The sequence below is a fragment of the Sciurus vulgaris genome (assembly GCF_902686455.1).
Source record: "Sciurus vulgaris genome assembly, chromosome: 9".
Taxonomy (NCBI): Eukaryota; Metazoa; Chordata; class Mammalia; order Rodentia; family Sciuridae; genus Sciurus; species Sciurus vulgaris.
In genome coordinates, this window is record NC_136469.1 from 78,937,369 (window position 1) to 78,952,682 (window position 15,314).

Below are 15,314 nucleotides of genomic sequence, written 5' to 3' on the forward strand. Positions count from 1 at the left end.
TCCATGCATTTTAAATTGGAAGCTGGCATGAATATGAGCCCAGTCTCTCGACTAAAAAAAACTTGGGCCAAAGTGAAGACTGCGAAGTTTGACATTCTTGAGGTATGTGAAAATGTCTTACTGTTAAATGTTTTCCACGTGGAGAGTGGGCTTCCTCTGTATGATCTTTCCTCTCTGATAGTGCTGCAGAAGAAAAAGACTTACAGACCAAAGGGAAAGAAAGGGATTCAAATTGCAGGAAGGGAAAATGAATCAGGTTTTAGACTAGTTTTTTTATAAAAAGAGTGTCCATTTTGAGTTTGACTGGAGAAGTGTTGACCTGTCAATCACACCACATCATATGCAGGAATAGAGTTGGGGTTTTGAACAGTTGAGAGTTTGTTCCCAGTTTGCCTAAAGTAGCTTCATTTATGTCCCAGGAAAGATTTTCTCATTCCCACAGAATATTCTTTTACCATCATTTCAACAATTGTAGCTAACTTGTGCAAAGCTCTTACCATATAATTGTAAGGATAGTAAGAATCATGCACAGGGCATATGTGTTTGAATCACATTGATTCATCTATTACCTTGGTGTATTGATACTTTTAGTCTACCATCTTTGGAAATATAAACACTCTTTCTCAAGTTTTTCCCCAATTGGGAATTATTAAATATCTCATATGATGCCTTATTCATGTTATCTAATAAATTTCTTTTCTTTCTTGCAAAATGGTATGCTTTCAGTTATTTTGAATGATTTGTTTTCAAATGAAAATAATAAATTCCCTTACAAAGTAGCTAACCATCACCTGGCTCAGTGACCCTCAAAGGAAATTTTTCTAATGCTGAGGTTTGACTCATGGTTATCAGGTCTAGATCTGATATTAAGAGTTAGCAACACAGATTGGTTTAGGTTTAACATGATCAAAGTTTACATCAGTTTGTGAAACTGAACCAAACCTCAGGAAAAAAAACATGTGTGTTCTAATGTGTTGTGAGCACAAGTAGGTGTATGAGAGGGATAAATCATATTCCTAATGAGTTTCCTAACTTATTTTGAATTGCTTATGTACAGTTGAATGTGTGATCTTTTAAACTTCTACAGATGAGAAGTAAATGGTTAATACTCTTCTCTCTTTTATCTGTAGCATCAGATGGACCCTTCCAGCAATTTCTATAATTACCGAACAGCTCTTCGAGGGGCAGCACAAAGGTCTTTGACTGCCCATAGTAGCAGAGAAAAGGTATGCACTTAAAGCAGTGTGTAATTCATGAAAGAGTCACCATGATTTCAATGGAATGCAATGGGAACTCCTATACTGAGCTTCTCTTACCTATTCATATCTAAGACAGATGCACACCATAGAAATGTTGTCACTTGATATATAGGAGAAGAGGAATGCTAAAGAAAACTTGGGTAGAGGAAAAGTAAAAGTGACTTGATGTATAAGATTGCAAAGACATAGTACTGTTACTGTTACATTACTAAAATGCTTATTTTGTAGTTAGTCTTATTTGTGTTTAAGCATAAGTTACATGTTAAGGTGACTAATAGCATTAGAGAGTAATTTGATTTAATGGAAAATAGACATTTAAGCTCTGCACAAAGTGGCTGACTTAATGTAACCTTTTCTCTTAGAAGAATTAGCTTACCTCCCATGGTTAAGTCATTTATTTTGAGAAAGTAGGTTAGTTGCTGTAGCATTAGGCCTGCTGTTACTAATTGGATATGTGGATGGCAGAAAAAAGTATAAGGATGTCTGAGAAATTAATGATCGTCTCCCTGTCTATGCTTAAACAAATTAATACTACCCTAGATCTACCATACTCCTGACTCTAAGGGTCCTCCTCTCTTGGTACTTTTTTTGTCTTATTTCCTTACAGAGGAAGGCAAGTCATCTCAATGTTGGTCATCATGTTATTTGAGAAGTACATACCCAGTTATAGTAAATGGCTAGTGAGGGTTACTTGGTGGTGATATCTTCTGTTTAGATTCTGGCTTTCTTTTACTTTAAACTTTATATTCAACAAATGAAGATGTCACATTCCCAGGTTTTTAACCATTCCTCATATGATCACATGGTTTTCAATCCCTTTGCTTTTCTGTGCTTCTATGAACTTTTTTCTGCACATCAGAATTCATGTCTGTGGAACTGATGATACCTTTAAAGTACAGTTGCTGGCTCTCTGAATTAGGAACATTTAAAAAGAGAATTGAAAAACATAAGATGGGAATTATCTTGGAGTAAATGAGAAGTTGAAGGAGCCTGTGAAATGTCTTTCTTGTACCTGGGCATAAGGAACTGAACAGTAAAGTACTCTTAGTGGGACCGGCTGTTTCCATTTCCTTGGGAGAGCCACTCAGCCAATAGCAGAGACTCGTGCAGGCATCCATGCATGCAGACATCACCTAAGGAACAGCCCCTGCCACCCAGAATTTATAATCTAATTAGGGGCATATGGCATGCATTTAGAAAAAGTTTAAATATCAATATGAAAAAAATAAATGATCAACACCCCATGAATCTCATAGCCCAGTACCAAAGAAGAGAACACAGGAATATAGTTCTTGCTTTAAAAAGCTGTTACAATGTACAAATATTGCATCTTGATTTTAATTTTGTTCTCACATCCTTATAGCTGTCATATGATGATGTATCTTTATTATTTTTTAAGTGCATATGCCACCTGGATAGTGGCTTGAAAGCAAGCAGACATAGGCGATATTTGATGGATGAGCATGGCTGTATTCTATTAAAGGCCTCTGTAATTAGAATTTCATATAATTTTCATGTATCATAAAGTATTATTCACTTGATTTTTATCCAGCCACTTAAAAATGTAAGATATGTAAGATATGTGACTCCTAAGCCATCCAAAATTGGGGCTACAGTTTGCCAACTCCTAGTTTTTGCCACCAGTAAATTGTTCCAAATTTTAAACTGAGTTCTGACAGAGTCCAGCACTTCTCACCCTTAAGTAATCTTTGTTGATTATTGATGTGTACTTTTATGGTTTCGATGGCGTCTGTGGAGAAATAGCCAGTAACATTAGAAGAAGATAATGAAATCTTTACTGATTCAGCCTTAGCAACTTCACAGACAAAAACACATGATTGAAAGTATATTCAAGCTGGGCGTGGTGGTACATGCTTATAATCTCAGCAGCCCAGGAGGCTGAGGCAGGAGGGTCTTGAGTTCAAAGTCAGCCTCAGCAAAAGCAAGGTGCTAAGAAACTCAGAGAGACCTTATCTCTAAATAAAATACAAAATAGGGGTGGGAACATGATTCAGTGGCTCAGTGCCCCTGAGTTCAATCCCCAGTATCAAAAAAAAAAAAAAAAAAAAAAAAAAAAAGGTGTATTCAAGAGAGCAATCAAAACTGAAGATTAAATTTGGTTATTTTCAGAAATCAATGAAAACAAATAATAATTAACCTTTTTTTAATGACTTCAGGGGGAAATCTTACTTTCTCTTTAGAAGTAAATTGGTACTTAATATTTTTGTGTGTGAGTCTAAAAGTATGTTTTCCTATTCATGTGGTATTGAAGTACCACATGAGCCATGAGCTTAGGAAACTTCAAAACCCTAATCTTGAGGAAATAAGAGACTCACAATTTGTGTTTGGTGTATTATTTGCATTGTATAAAATTTAAAATCTTTAAATATACATTGACATTTTAGAGAAAGTGGAAGTTATTGTATCTGAACCTTTTTCTCTCTCTTTTTTTTAATAGGTATAGTAAGGTACTTAGTAGGGTACTTAGTTAAAGATTATTTTAGATTAATTATTATAAAATACCATCTCATCAAACCAAAGAGCTCAGACAGGAAAGTATTATTAAAGTTCATTGTTTTATAAATAGTTATTAAATTTAAATTACACATCTATATTCCTCTCTCCCTGTGGCACATCTGTCTCACAACATATTGTGCCAGGTACTTCTTAGGTGATTTTCCGTGACAACAAGTGCTAACTTGTTTTCTTATTCATGGGCCAGCTTTACCCAATAGATAAGTGTAGCAACAATCATCCATAACCCTAAGCTCTCATGTTATCTTGAGTAATGCCCTCAGGATAAAGTAAAATCATCTGGGGGAAAAAAATCATCTAAACCGTAGATATCTAAATGATGTAGCGATATAAGTGATGGGTCACACATCTTAAAATCTCAGTACTTCCAGAGATAAGTCTTCTATTAAGATTTTACCATAACTAAATGAAAAGCAAGAATTCCTTTTAGGTATTTTTTTTCCTTTCATTATAACTAGAATTTTCAGATTTTATTATCTGCTGCTCTGCACTGAGAGAAATAGGAAGAACTGTAGGAAAAGCATTTGCCCATCTATTTCTCAGCACTACTTGTTCTTGCTATATTTTGATCAATATTGAAATTTGTATCTTAAGCAAAATTATGCAAGGGAGGAAGTGGCTGTCACATAAGGTGTACAAAGCACTATACCTTAGTTCTTTGTGGCCTTGCATGCAACTCCGAGTTCATGTTGTTCATTAATCCTTTTGAACTATTTGATGAGAGGCTAAATGTTTATTTGCCCAGACAAACCAGAATCTTTTGTTTTCTCTAGATTGTGATACCATTCTTCAGTCTCTTAATCAAAGATATTTATTTCCTCAATGAGGGCTGTGCCAACCGCCTCCCAAATGGCCATGTCAATTTTGAGGTGAGTGTGATAAAGTAGGTTGAATAAACTAGAGCACAAAGGGAAGTGCAGCTGCTCTAGCACTGCATCTCAGGCCTGGCTGCCATAGCTGATGCTGTGGTTCTAGAACAAATTCTTTCCCTAATATTTTATAAGAAATTAGTAATACCAAGTAGAATATAGTAGCTGCATTATTATTATTAGTAGTAGTAGTAATATGATTATCATCATCTTCATCATCATTATTTGAGGGAATGTTAGTAAATGTTCACCTGAACCTACCTAGCAAATATAGTTTTCATTAGATTTCTTAAGTATGTAATTCAGAAGTTTAAAAATCAGACAAAAGCATTTTAAATGGAATTGTCTCTTGCAGACTTATAGTTGTGTGATGATTGCTTTTAAAATTCTTCTCCCTTGTTCTCTTTCAGAAATTTTGGGAACTGGCCAAACAAGTGAGTGAATTTATGACATGGAAACAAGTGGAGTGTCCATTTGAGAGGGACCGAAAGATCCTTCAGTATCTGCTCACAGTGCCAGTCTTTAGTGAAGACGGTGAGGCCTTTCAGTTGTAACCGCCCTGAGCAGCCCCAGATCCTGCGTTTAGGAAACAAGCATATACATGCTTGATGCTTGATTCCTCATGAGACAAGAGGCCAGTCCTCTGATCTGTCCCAGCTTAAAAGCACAAACAACCTTATGATGGACCCCTACAATATTTTACCTTAATATTCATTCATCCATAACCACTATGTTTCCAAATATAAATCCTTTCAAATCCCTGATCTGCAAAGCTTTGAACATAAATGGAAAGCTATTGGAGGATTTTTTTTTTTTTTTTCTTGTTTGGACTTGCTTCCATTGAAAAAGAGGTGTTTTGTGTTTTGTTAATAGGGGAAAAAAAAAAAAAACTCCCAAAACAGTAAATTGTTACCACCAGCTATTTCAAGAAGTAGAAGAATGTCTTGACCTATTAAAATATTAGGGAAATTAAGGCAGAAAAAGTGATTAAATATGTATGGAAATATTTACCAGAAGAGAGTTAATGTTCATAATCATGGTAATTATTTTATTGATTTTTTCATATCCTAACATCATAGGAATCAATAACACCTATTGGCGAAGTTTTCATCACAGATTAATAGTGTTTGCAGTAATGATTGAAAAACATTTTGAGTGAATATGACCTATTTCAGAGTGTACTTGATTGTTTCTAATCTCTATAAATAGGACTAATAACTTTTCGAGTTTTTAAATGAGGATTTTTTTATTTAAAAAGGAAGAAAAAATATTAGAAGGATAAAAAAATGACCTAGGAAACCTATGAAGGGTTCTTTAAAAGGTGAGGGTACCAGGAAAGAGCTGTCAACCCTTTCTTTGTAAAGAACATAAATCTGAGTATATGACGGCATTATGTGGTTTGCATTTCTTAGTTAATTCAATGTGTTTTGGGCCTAGAGGCCCTGGGGTTTTTGTTGACAGGGTCAGTCAGAGACAAAGTGATGTTATATCTCCATGAAATAATGAACCTTCTCAGTCATAATTTGATACCTAAAAGAGAGTGTTGTGAATATGGGGTCACGTTGCACAGGGGATGGATGGAGGTGGATAATGTGGCAGCAGGCTCCAACATTCATGCATGCTCTTTTTTTGGTTGATTGTAGCTCTCTATTTGGCTTCTTACGAGAGTGAAGGACCTGAAAATCATATAGAGAAAGACAGATGGAAGTCCTTAAGGTGGGTCTCATTGCATCTCATTGCTGCACAAATCTACAGGAATTGTTAGTTTTACCTGAAGAAAGCCACATATGTTCTATGGGAAGTCCCTGCTTGCCTGTTCTAAGTCCTCTACACCTTATTTCTTGCTAACTGAATCTTTGTGGCTTAGAATTCTTATTGTCCTAATTCAGTTTTATTACCTTACACTTTTTTTTTAAAGCTGGCAGATACACAGTGCTTCTGTTCTTCTTTCTCCTGTAATATAATAGAATGAGGAACTGAAATTATCCCATGGTATGGTACAAAGAAAACACCAACTATTTTTCTTTATCTAAAAGATCAGATTCAGACCTTATCTCTGAATAGTTCTTCCAACACAGAAATATTTTTTGATCTGAGATTAAAAAAAAAGAACAAAATATTGGTCAAAGTTAACCCTGGACCCATTGATGCTGATATTATTGGGACAATTACTTACCAACTGGATATCAGTCCCCTTTTTGGTTTGAGAAGGAAAGCTGGGATTTTAAATAAAATCAGGAGTTTCATATTTTAAAATTTTGCTATCCTATTAGAATTTTCAAATAAAATGTGTTAGCATTTGTATTTTAAGACTCTGAGATACTTTAATAGGCAAAAGTAGCCCAGAACATAGTATAGTACAATATAATCAAAATTGCTATCACTGTTTCTACTAACAAGCTCCTGGAGTGCATGCCTTTGGGTATGTACCAGGGTTGACAAGCATTTTCTCTTCTTCCTTTATTGTCCTAGGGACGTTTGGGAACCTGTATTATACTTGATATTAGGCTAGATTTCATGAACCAAGATCTCTAAGATATACTTGTTTTTTTGTGTGTACATTTGATTTGTGTGTTTCAAGGGAAAACCTAGGCCCCCTTCTTTGTATCCCTCAATGAGGAGGGATGAGATACGGAGGAGTGTCATTGGAATTATTATCTTTAGTATAAGTTGAGGTGATAGGTAAAGGACAAGAGATGTTTCTGGTGCCTCAGACAGTTAAAGAGGACCATAAAGAACGGCTGGCTAATGCCAGGAGTCAGGACACATTATAGTCCTGCTAGGCTGATGCCCCAAATCTATTACTTTTTAAAATTTTGTGCCTGTCAGTATCACATTTCAATTTAAATTTTGCATTACTTTCTGTTTGAATTAAAAGGTACTTGTGGTTTTCTTTAATATTTTCACATGCAAAGTGAGTTTCAAAGTCTAAACATCTAACCAGATAAAAATATGGAAATACTCCTCTAAAATGAACCTTTTTAAGATAAATTTTGCCTTCTATACTTTTTCTTTTAAATGCCCTTTTTTCTGTTAAAAACTTCAAGTTTGGTAAGGCCCTTGGGTATAGCTTAGCTATTGTTACTTTTCTTGAAGATTTTTAAAAAATTGTCCAGGGGACAGATTGGCTGTGCATAATGGATGTGCAGTATCTGCATTACCTGTAGCATTCAGACATTAGAAGAATCCAGACCTGCCTACATTTTTGGTTTAGTTGTTTCTCTGTTATGACACCTTCCTACTGTTTAGTAATTAGGTTGGAAGGTTCATTAGTCCAAGGTTTGATAGCAAAAACAAAAGATTGAGTTGCATAATTTTTTCCCATATCTGTGTGTACCATATACACAGTACATAATATAATTGAACATTTGATTGGTTGAAAGGTGACCAAAGAATTTAGTGGAGAATTTAGGAATATGAGGGGAAAGAAAGTGTCCTGGCTTTCACTGTATCCAGGAATAGATCTGCAATTGTACTCAACTCCAAATTGCTCAGTAATATTGCTCTGGTAAGAATTGATTGGCAGACTGGCAGTGGCAGAAATAAAATGAATGGTATATAAGGAAATATATGTCTAAACAGTGAAGAAATATTCTTTGGTATAAAAGACTATTTTACATGTTGAAATTGTTTTCCAAGGGGGCTTGAAGAACAAACTCCCTTTCATGTCTGTGCTTAAGCCTTGCACATACCATTTATACATCCTGTCTGTTCTCATGGTCCAGATCCAGTGCCTTCCCCTGTACTTGGCCCTTTTTACTTCAGAAAGTTCCTCTTGCACTCCTTTCTTGTTGTTTGCTGTGTGTTGTTTTGGGCAGTATATGTGATTTTTTTCCCTACTACCCGATTGGCCCCTTGAGGGCAAACACAGGGTCATTCCCCTTGTCTGCCTCAGCCCTAGACACACTATCTTGCAGCCCCTGCTTCTGCAGTGTGAATGACATTGGTTTACTGTAGGTGTTGGCCAAGGTGTAGCAACACCAAGAGGATAAACAGCAGAAACTAGGCTATCACAGTTTCTACAATCCTATGTGTTAAGCAAATATTAAATATTCCAGAATGATAGTACCTACCTAAAAACTTTGCGGTATATAACTTTGAAAGTCATAAGATTTGTGTACATAGACACTTTTCTTGCTGTCCCTAGAGTCATTAATTCCATACGCATTCATCAAAAGCAATGACAAATCTACCTCTGAGGGCACTTTTCTTGTCACTTTCTATTTAAATGCTCCCAATGGTCATAGAATGTGTTGTAGAAGATGCTTTTATCTATTTAAGTAAACCTTCCTATTATAAGACTGGCACCTACCTAAAAGCTTGTTATCATGAATGTTCTTTGTGCATTTTTGGTTTTTGTGTTAATATAAAACTGCTCAAGATCTACATTTATCTATTAACAAAGCTTTTGCTATCTCCATTAGAAACTATTTTAAGTGACTAGCAATTTTCCTATCAGGCAAGGAAGACTTCAAATTTTGATCACAACCACACTCCAGGTTTTAGCTATGTAAGATTGTATTTAAGACTAAGAAAGGCGGGGTGCAGTGGTGCACTCCTCAGCAACTCAGGAGACTGAGGCAGGAGGATCCCAAGTTCGAGACTGGCCTTAGCAACTTAGTGAAACCCTGTGTCAAAATAAAAAAATTAAAAGGATTGGAATAGAGGTAAGCAACCCTGGTTTCCATCCCCCATACAAAAAAATAAAACCGAGGAAAGACAAAATTAGTATTAGGCAATGCGTTTTAATCCTAAAACTAATAGTCTGCTCTGTCCTGACTTACATGCTTTACTTTATTGCACAGGTCAAGCCTCTTAGGCAGAGTTTAACATATGGAAGCTGCTGCTGCTGCTGCTGTTGCTGCTCTGCTGCCTCTGCTGCTGCTGCTGCCGCTGCATCGTGCAGATCTTGGAGGGGCTGGCCTTTGTTTTCTGGCATCTAGTACTAGGAAAACTCATGAAGACCCCACAGCCCTGGGAGCATTCCAGTCAGCAAAGCAAAGGACCTTACTCCAGAGCAGATGGGAAACCCCTGTCCCACAGCTGACAGATTGACTCAGATTCTGTGAGACTGAAATGTTCGCTGAAGACACTTGAGAAAGAATCCTCTAAAGATCCTGGCTCTGCACATGATTCATCTCCTGGAATTTCCATGTGAATCACAGCTCTGCACCTGGACGGAGTTTTCTTTTGTGTGTGTGTGTTTTTTATTTGGTTGAACATTTGCTGCTAATGGGACTTACCCAGCTGAGCGCTGGCTCTTAGGAAGCCCATGTTTCTTTGTTAATTTAAATTAAAAAGGGAGAGGAAGGAGGGGGAAAGCCCTCCTTGGTTTAGATCCCAGACCTCAGCTCAAGCAGTATTTCCAGAGAAGGCTAAGACTGGTCGGACTGCGGACTTCCTTTCCTTTAGCGTGCGCTGTGTTGTAAATTCCTCTCCTCCCTCTTCCTACAAGGTTTTGAGTTGGCTGCTGGTTAGCAAACTCCTTTTTACCCACATAAGTTATTTAATATAATAATGAAGCTCAACACTGTGGTAGGAAAATAGCCACTAGGGGAAAAAAAAAGCAGAGTTTGTCGTCGTTGGGCTGCTTACCTTGCTAGAAGGACTTTTTGTTTTCTTGCCCTTCTGAGCTGTTTACAGTCGACCACTATGTTCTATACATGTATTTCTCCGTAGTTTTTTGTTGTTGTTGTTGTTAGTTTTCCATGACGCTTATTTTTTTATTGTAAATTTAAATGATCTGATTTAAAGGGTCTTGGAAAAACCCATGGCATAATCACAATCTAATTTTTTTTAACAGACTATGATTTTTCATTACTTTTTGGAGTCTGTTGGTAACTAAACATGTAAACAGAGAATAAATTGGAGAAGTTACCTCTTTCCCCATAGCAGTGAACAAAGCAAATGAAAAACATGTTGCTCTTAACTGAATGATTGATCTACTTGTGAAATAGCTCACCTTGGGAAAAATCTAAATAATCTGTAGTTGCTCTGCAAACAGCCATTATATATATTTACTCTAGGAGAAACTGTAGAGTAGTACTCTGTGCTAATGAAAAAGCAAAACACCATGTTCAAAACAGATGTATGAAAAACCTTAGGACGCGGCTTCCAGAAACAGCATGTGTGCCGCGCATCATCTCAGCAGGCCCGAACGGCTCCAAGTTGTTCCTTTACAGCCATCAATATATTTTACACTCTGCCTCCAGGAGTTGTGGAGTCTTTCTTTTCTTTTAGGGATGGAGTTGTTGCGTGGGTGGGTGTGCATGTAGTCACAGTAGCTCAGCTCTCGTGACGGGCTCAGAATGTGTGTGTCTGTGAGGAGTATGTGCAGGGGCATTTGTTTTCTAGAAATGAATTGGAATAAACATTTAATAAATAGTACTTGCCAGGTACTTTCTAAGATTATGTGATCATCACCACCACTTTTTATGTATAAAAACAGGTATGTGATTCTACTAAAAATAGTAATTTGTCCAAGGCCGCATAGCTCATGAGAGGCACGCGGATTGGAGCTAGGCCTTCTAATTCCAGAGCCCAAGCTTTAAACCACACCAGCAAAGCACCTTGCAAGTATCCTGCAGAATCTTGGTACCTGCAGATTTTGATTTCGTAGGTCTGGGGGCAGGGGGTTGGGGGGAGGTGACACCGATGTCACTAGTCCTGGGTCTTGCTTAGAATACAGGCTCTCCTGTCTTTTTTGTACTTGGAGATTTTAATTTATGGGGGTAACTGAGTATTGACACAGACCTGTGCCATCGAAAGTCTTATTGACATTTCTCAAGAGGAGGTGTCATGACACCCCATAAAGGTCCACAGGGGAAGCACCAGTGTGAGGAGACAGAAGCAGGAACAAAAAGAAATCCTAAGCCATGGCCTTTACTGAGACTTCCCCAGGAAAGGAAAGGCAGGGCAAAGGTACACATTTAAGATTGGTAAGTTTGATTAATTTCTGCAGGCTCTGGACTGGTAGAGTGGTCTTGGTGCCTGATACCTGCCCTGGGATGATTTAGAACAGGAAATACTGCCTTGGTATGTGGAAGTTAGAAAAATAGAGAAGGTTATAGACTAGATATTATTTGGCTTGCAAATGAAAGGGTATATACTCCTGGACTGAGTTCTTTGCAGTCTTGGCTGACCTGAGAGGGTCCTTCTTTCCCTGCAGCAAGATTTTTACCAAATCAAAATATATCTTAAGGGGCTAGGGTTGTGGCCCAGGGGTAGAGCGCTTGTCTGGCAAGTGTGAGGCCCGGGTTCCATCCTCAGCACCACAAATAAATAAATAAGTAAAAATAAAGGTCCATTGGCTACTAAAAAAAAATATTTTAAAAAATATCTTAACGCATGATTAATACAACCCCACAGTCCAGTCCCCTTATGCTGCCTTCCCTGAACTCTGCCTGTTTTGGTTGATGGCAGCAGTTCTTTCAGCTATGTCAGGGGTCAGCAAGCTGTGGGCTGCTGACCAATTCCAGTCAGCTGCGTAGTTTGTGTGACCTACAAGGTAATGGGTTAAAAAAAAAAAAAAATCAGAAGAAGAACAATACTTCATGACATGAAAATTATGTGAAATTCAAATATCAATGTCCATAAATAAAGTTTTATTGGAAGATGGCCACACTCATTAACTTAAGTATTTTCCTGTGGCTGTTTTCTTCTATCCCTCAGTCATAATTGTGACAGAGACTGTATGGTCACAAAGCTGCAAATGTTTACTCTCTGGCCCTTTAAGGAAAGTTTACTAACCCCTGATCTAAGTGGGTTTTTTAAGCATTAGCAAGACAGTTTACAAAAGTGTCAAGAGGTCTGTGTAATGGCATTAGGTACCTAAACATGGCTGCTGAAAAAATTTCCTAAAGTGCTCTTAGGCTTAAAAAATGTGAGGCTATTTCAGCAAAAAGCTTTCATGGAGTTACCATTCTTAAATATAGCCTCTTGTTTTAATGTCCGGGTTAGCCAGAGGTTTAAACCCTGAATTAACTTATCTGTGGAAATGGTTGGCTAGTCGCTCTTGTGCATGTGTGTATTTGCACTCCCCACTGGGTTTATAGATGCATTTGTAATTTCACTAGGCTGGATGGAAGCCTGGATAAATACAAGCATGAACGGCACCAGGCAATGTCGGTCAGGCTGATTCAGGGTGGTTCTGCCCAGGCACGCTGCGCATTCCAAGCTACAGGCTGGGGCCTGGAGGGAGCCGCAGCACAAGCTGGGTGTAGGTAGGTAAAAGGAGAGTACACCTTTTACTACTTGAAGTATGCCTTGTTTTTAAGGACAGGACCAAGTTCCCTAGGGATGGCCTGTCTTCCATCTAACAAAGACAACATGACTGGAAATTGGTTGTCTTGACTTTGTCTTGAAGGATTTTGCCTTTTGTCCTTCTCTCCACCTGGCCCTGGCACCTCTGCCATTTCCTCATACACTTTCTTCCTGGCACACTTTACTTCTTTTTGTACTTTCTTTTTCAACTGCTGTCCACATGCCTCCGGTGTGTAGAACCTCAACGAAACAGCCCACCACTGGAAGTCGAGTCCTTAAACTATATAAGAATTTTCAGCTGTAGATTCGAAACAGCCTCTACCCTCCACTTGGGTGCTTTTTGTTTACCCTGTGGTCTGTCTCAACAAAAGGCAATGCCTCCCTTTAATCCAAACACATCTTACTATTCTGATGGAGAATGAGCAACTGGGAATAAAAAAGAGGCTTAGGCCAATTTTCTGCTGGAGCTGAGGGTTCAAAGGAATTTTTTAATGTGTTTCCTGGAACAAAAAAATGTGGTTAGTGACCTGGAAACTACTAACTAAACATATAAAACTGGAAGATATTCTGATGGCAACTCCATTAGTTTTACCCTTAAGACATGTTAAAAAGGAAAGGCTTCGGTCAAACTTGGGTTTCTAGAGTTTTTAACAGTAAATTGGGGCACTTCCTGGGTAATTCAAGACAACATTTTTTCTGGGTCTGAATGATTGGATAATTGCCTCAGTACTCTGCTTCATGTAATCAAGCTCACTTGACCCTACTCAATCTCTGACAAAGATGTTGGGGTTCGAGGTTTATGTACTCACATCTTATGGTTTAGGGACCTGACATTCAAAAGTGCAGACAAGACTGCTTCCATGTAAAATAGAAGAGTGCCTTAATTCTGCACTTAAGAATCAACTCCACTTAGAGGATGCAGTTTGTTTGTTTGTCCATTTAATGCAGTGAGGACAGTCCAGATTTCTAATCCTTTTTTTAGTGCCAGCAGGCTTCTGCAAGCTTAAATTCTACTCCTCAAGCTGGAAACTCTTCACTTCTCTAAGAATCTAATAAAAAGAGTAAACATCCACATGCACATAATCACATTCTGGAAAGAAGGGGCAGTTATCTTGGAATACAGTTAAATGTTAGCATACTTAAATAAAAGGGTGCATATAATCCACTTCAGCATTTCTAGGCACAAGTTTGTAGATCATAATTTTGGGAATTAAGAAAAAGGGGACGATACTTATTAGAATAAAGAGGAAAATTATATGCTCCTAATTGGATGCCAAACTAGAGGGTTTTCTAGCATGGAACAAAGTTTGTTTTCTTTCCCACTTTCCACCTACACTGCCTGGAGAAAATGAAAGTTAGTGTGAAATCATCTTTTTCTGGATGAATCATTGTGGGAAAGTGAGTTCAGCAGAAGGTGTCCTCAGGTTGGCTGAGACATGACAGTTGGAAGATCGTGAGCATTGTAGTTTTGCAGTGTGATTATGAATCCTAAGTGCAGGTGAGCTATGAAAGGGATTTAATGTATGCTCAATAAATATATGTTGAATGCTTGGACAAGCCAATTGTTAGTTTGGTTATCACTGGGGAGTCACAGATTTCCCTCTCTTTGGTTGAACAAATCTCCAGTGTACCCTTAAGACATCCAGATTTTGGAAATGTGTAGAAATTGAAATGATTCAACTGTATTATCATGGAGATCAACAAAGAAAATCCAAGTGTCTGTGGAGTTTTTAAAAAATGATGATTATCAATTAGCTTGTTTACATTCCCCTGTGTTTATTAGTTAGAACCAATAATCCTAACAATAAATCTTCCTTTAGCAATCATATAAAAACCTGCCATTACAAGGGATCAACATGGTTTAGGGACATGGGGTGAATTTTAAATGTACTCTGCCAGAACATTAGACTTAGACTGTGAGAACTATGTGCTAAGCACACTGCCTGGATTTCTGGACTTCGGGAAAGTCTCCCCCACTTCTGAACTTCAGTGTCTTCTAAAGGAGTGGGTCTGGACTAATTGGCATGGAATGGGCGATGGGGGTCTAATAGCCTATGGTTTCAGAAAGCACTTTCTCAGCTCACAGGCTTCAAAGATAAATTAGCCAGTAAATGCAGCATCCTGCTTGTGTGCCTCAGCCTTCTTTCTTCCTGCAGTACTCTTTTGTGTTTTGTTTAATTGTATTTGAAGAGGGAAGGGATAAGAGGCTAATTACTACTTGGTAGGAAACAAAGGAGCGATCAAGCCTCAACCCACCCCTCTAGCAGCTCGCCACAAAACAGGATAGAGTTCTTCACAGCAAAGAGTGATTTTTACCCAGCCCAGAAGCCCAGAAATCGAAAACACCCTCATGCAAGATCAGTTGCTGTGATTTCAAAGGAGCTAGATT

General features: G+C 37.9%; 1 protein-coding gene across 3 annotated transcripts in view; it reads left to right on the top strand.

Annotated features, from left to right (window-relative positions):
• The window catches only part of RASGEF1B (RasGEF domain family member 1B), a 35,120-nt gene extending 24,243 nt beyond the window's left edge, over nt 1-10,877 (top strand). For all 3 annotated transcript variants that reach the window (XM_079153285.1, XM_079153286.1, XM_079153284.1), the window contains 6 exons: nt 23-102; nt 1,131-1,226; nt 4,568-4,663; nt 5,074-5,197; nt 6,307-6,379; nt 9,469-10,877. In XM_079153285.1, the coding sequence (XP_079009411.1) occupies nt 23-102; nt 1,131-1,226; nt 4,568-4,663; nt 5,074-5,197; nt 6,307-6,379; nt 9,469-9,493 (494 nt within the window). In that variant the 3' untranslated portion in view covers nt 9,494-10,877. The remainder of the gene's footprint in view (nt 1-22; nt 103-1,130; nt 1,227-4,567; nt 4,664-5,073; nt 5,198-6,306; nt 6,380-9,468) is intronic.
• Nucleotides 10,878-15,314: the final 4,437 nt, after the last annotated feature.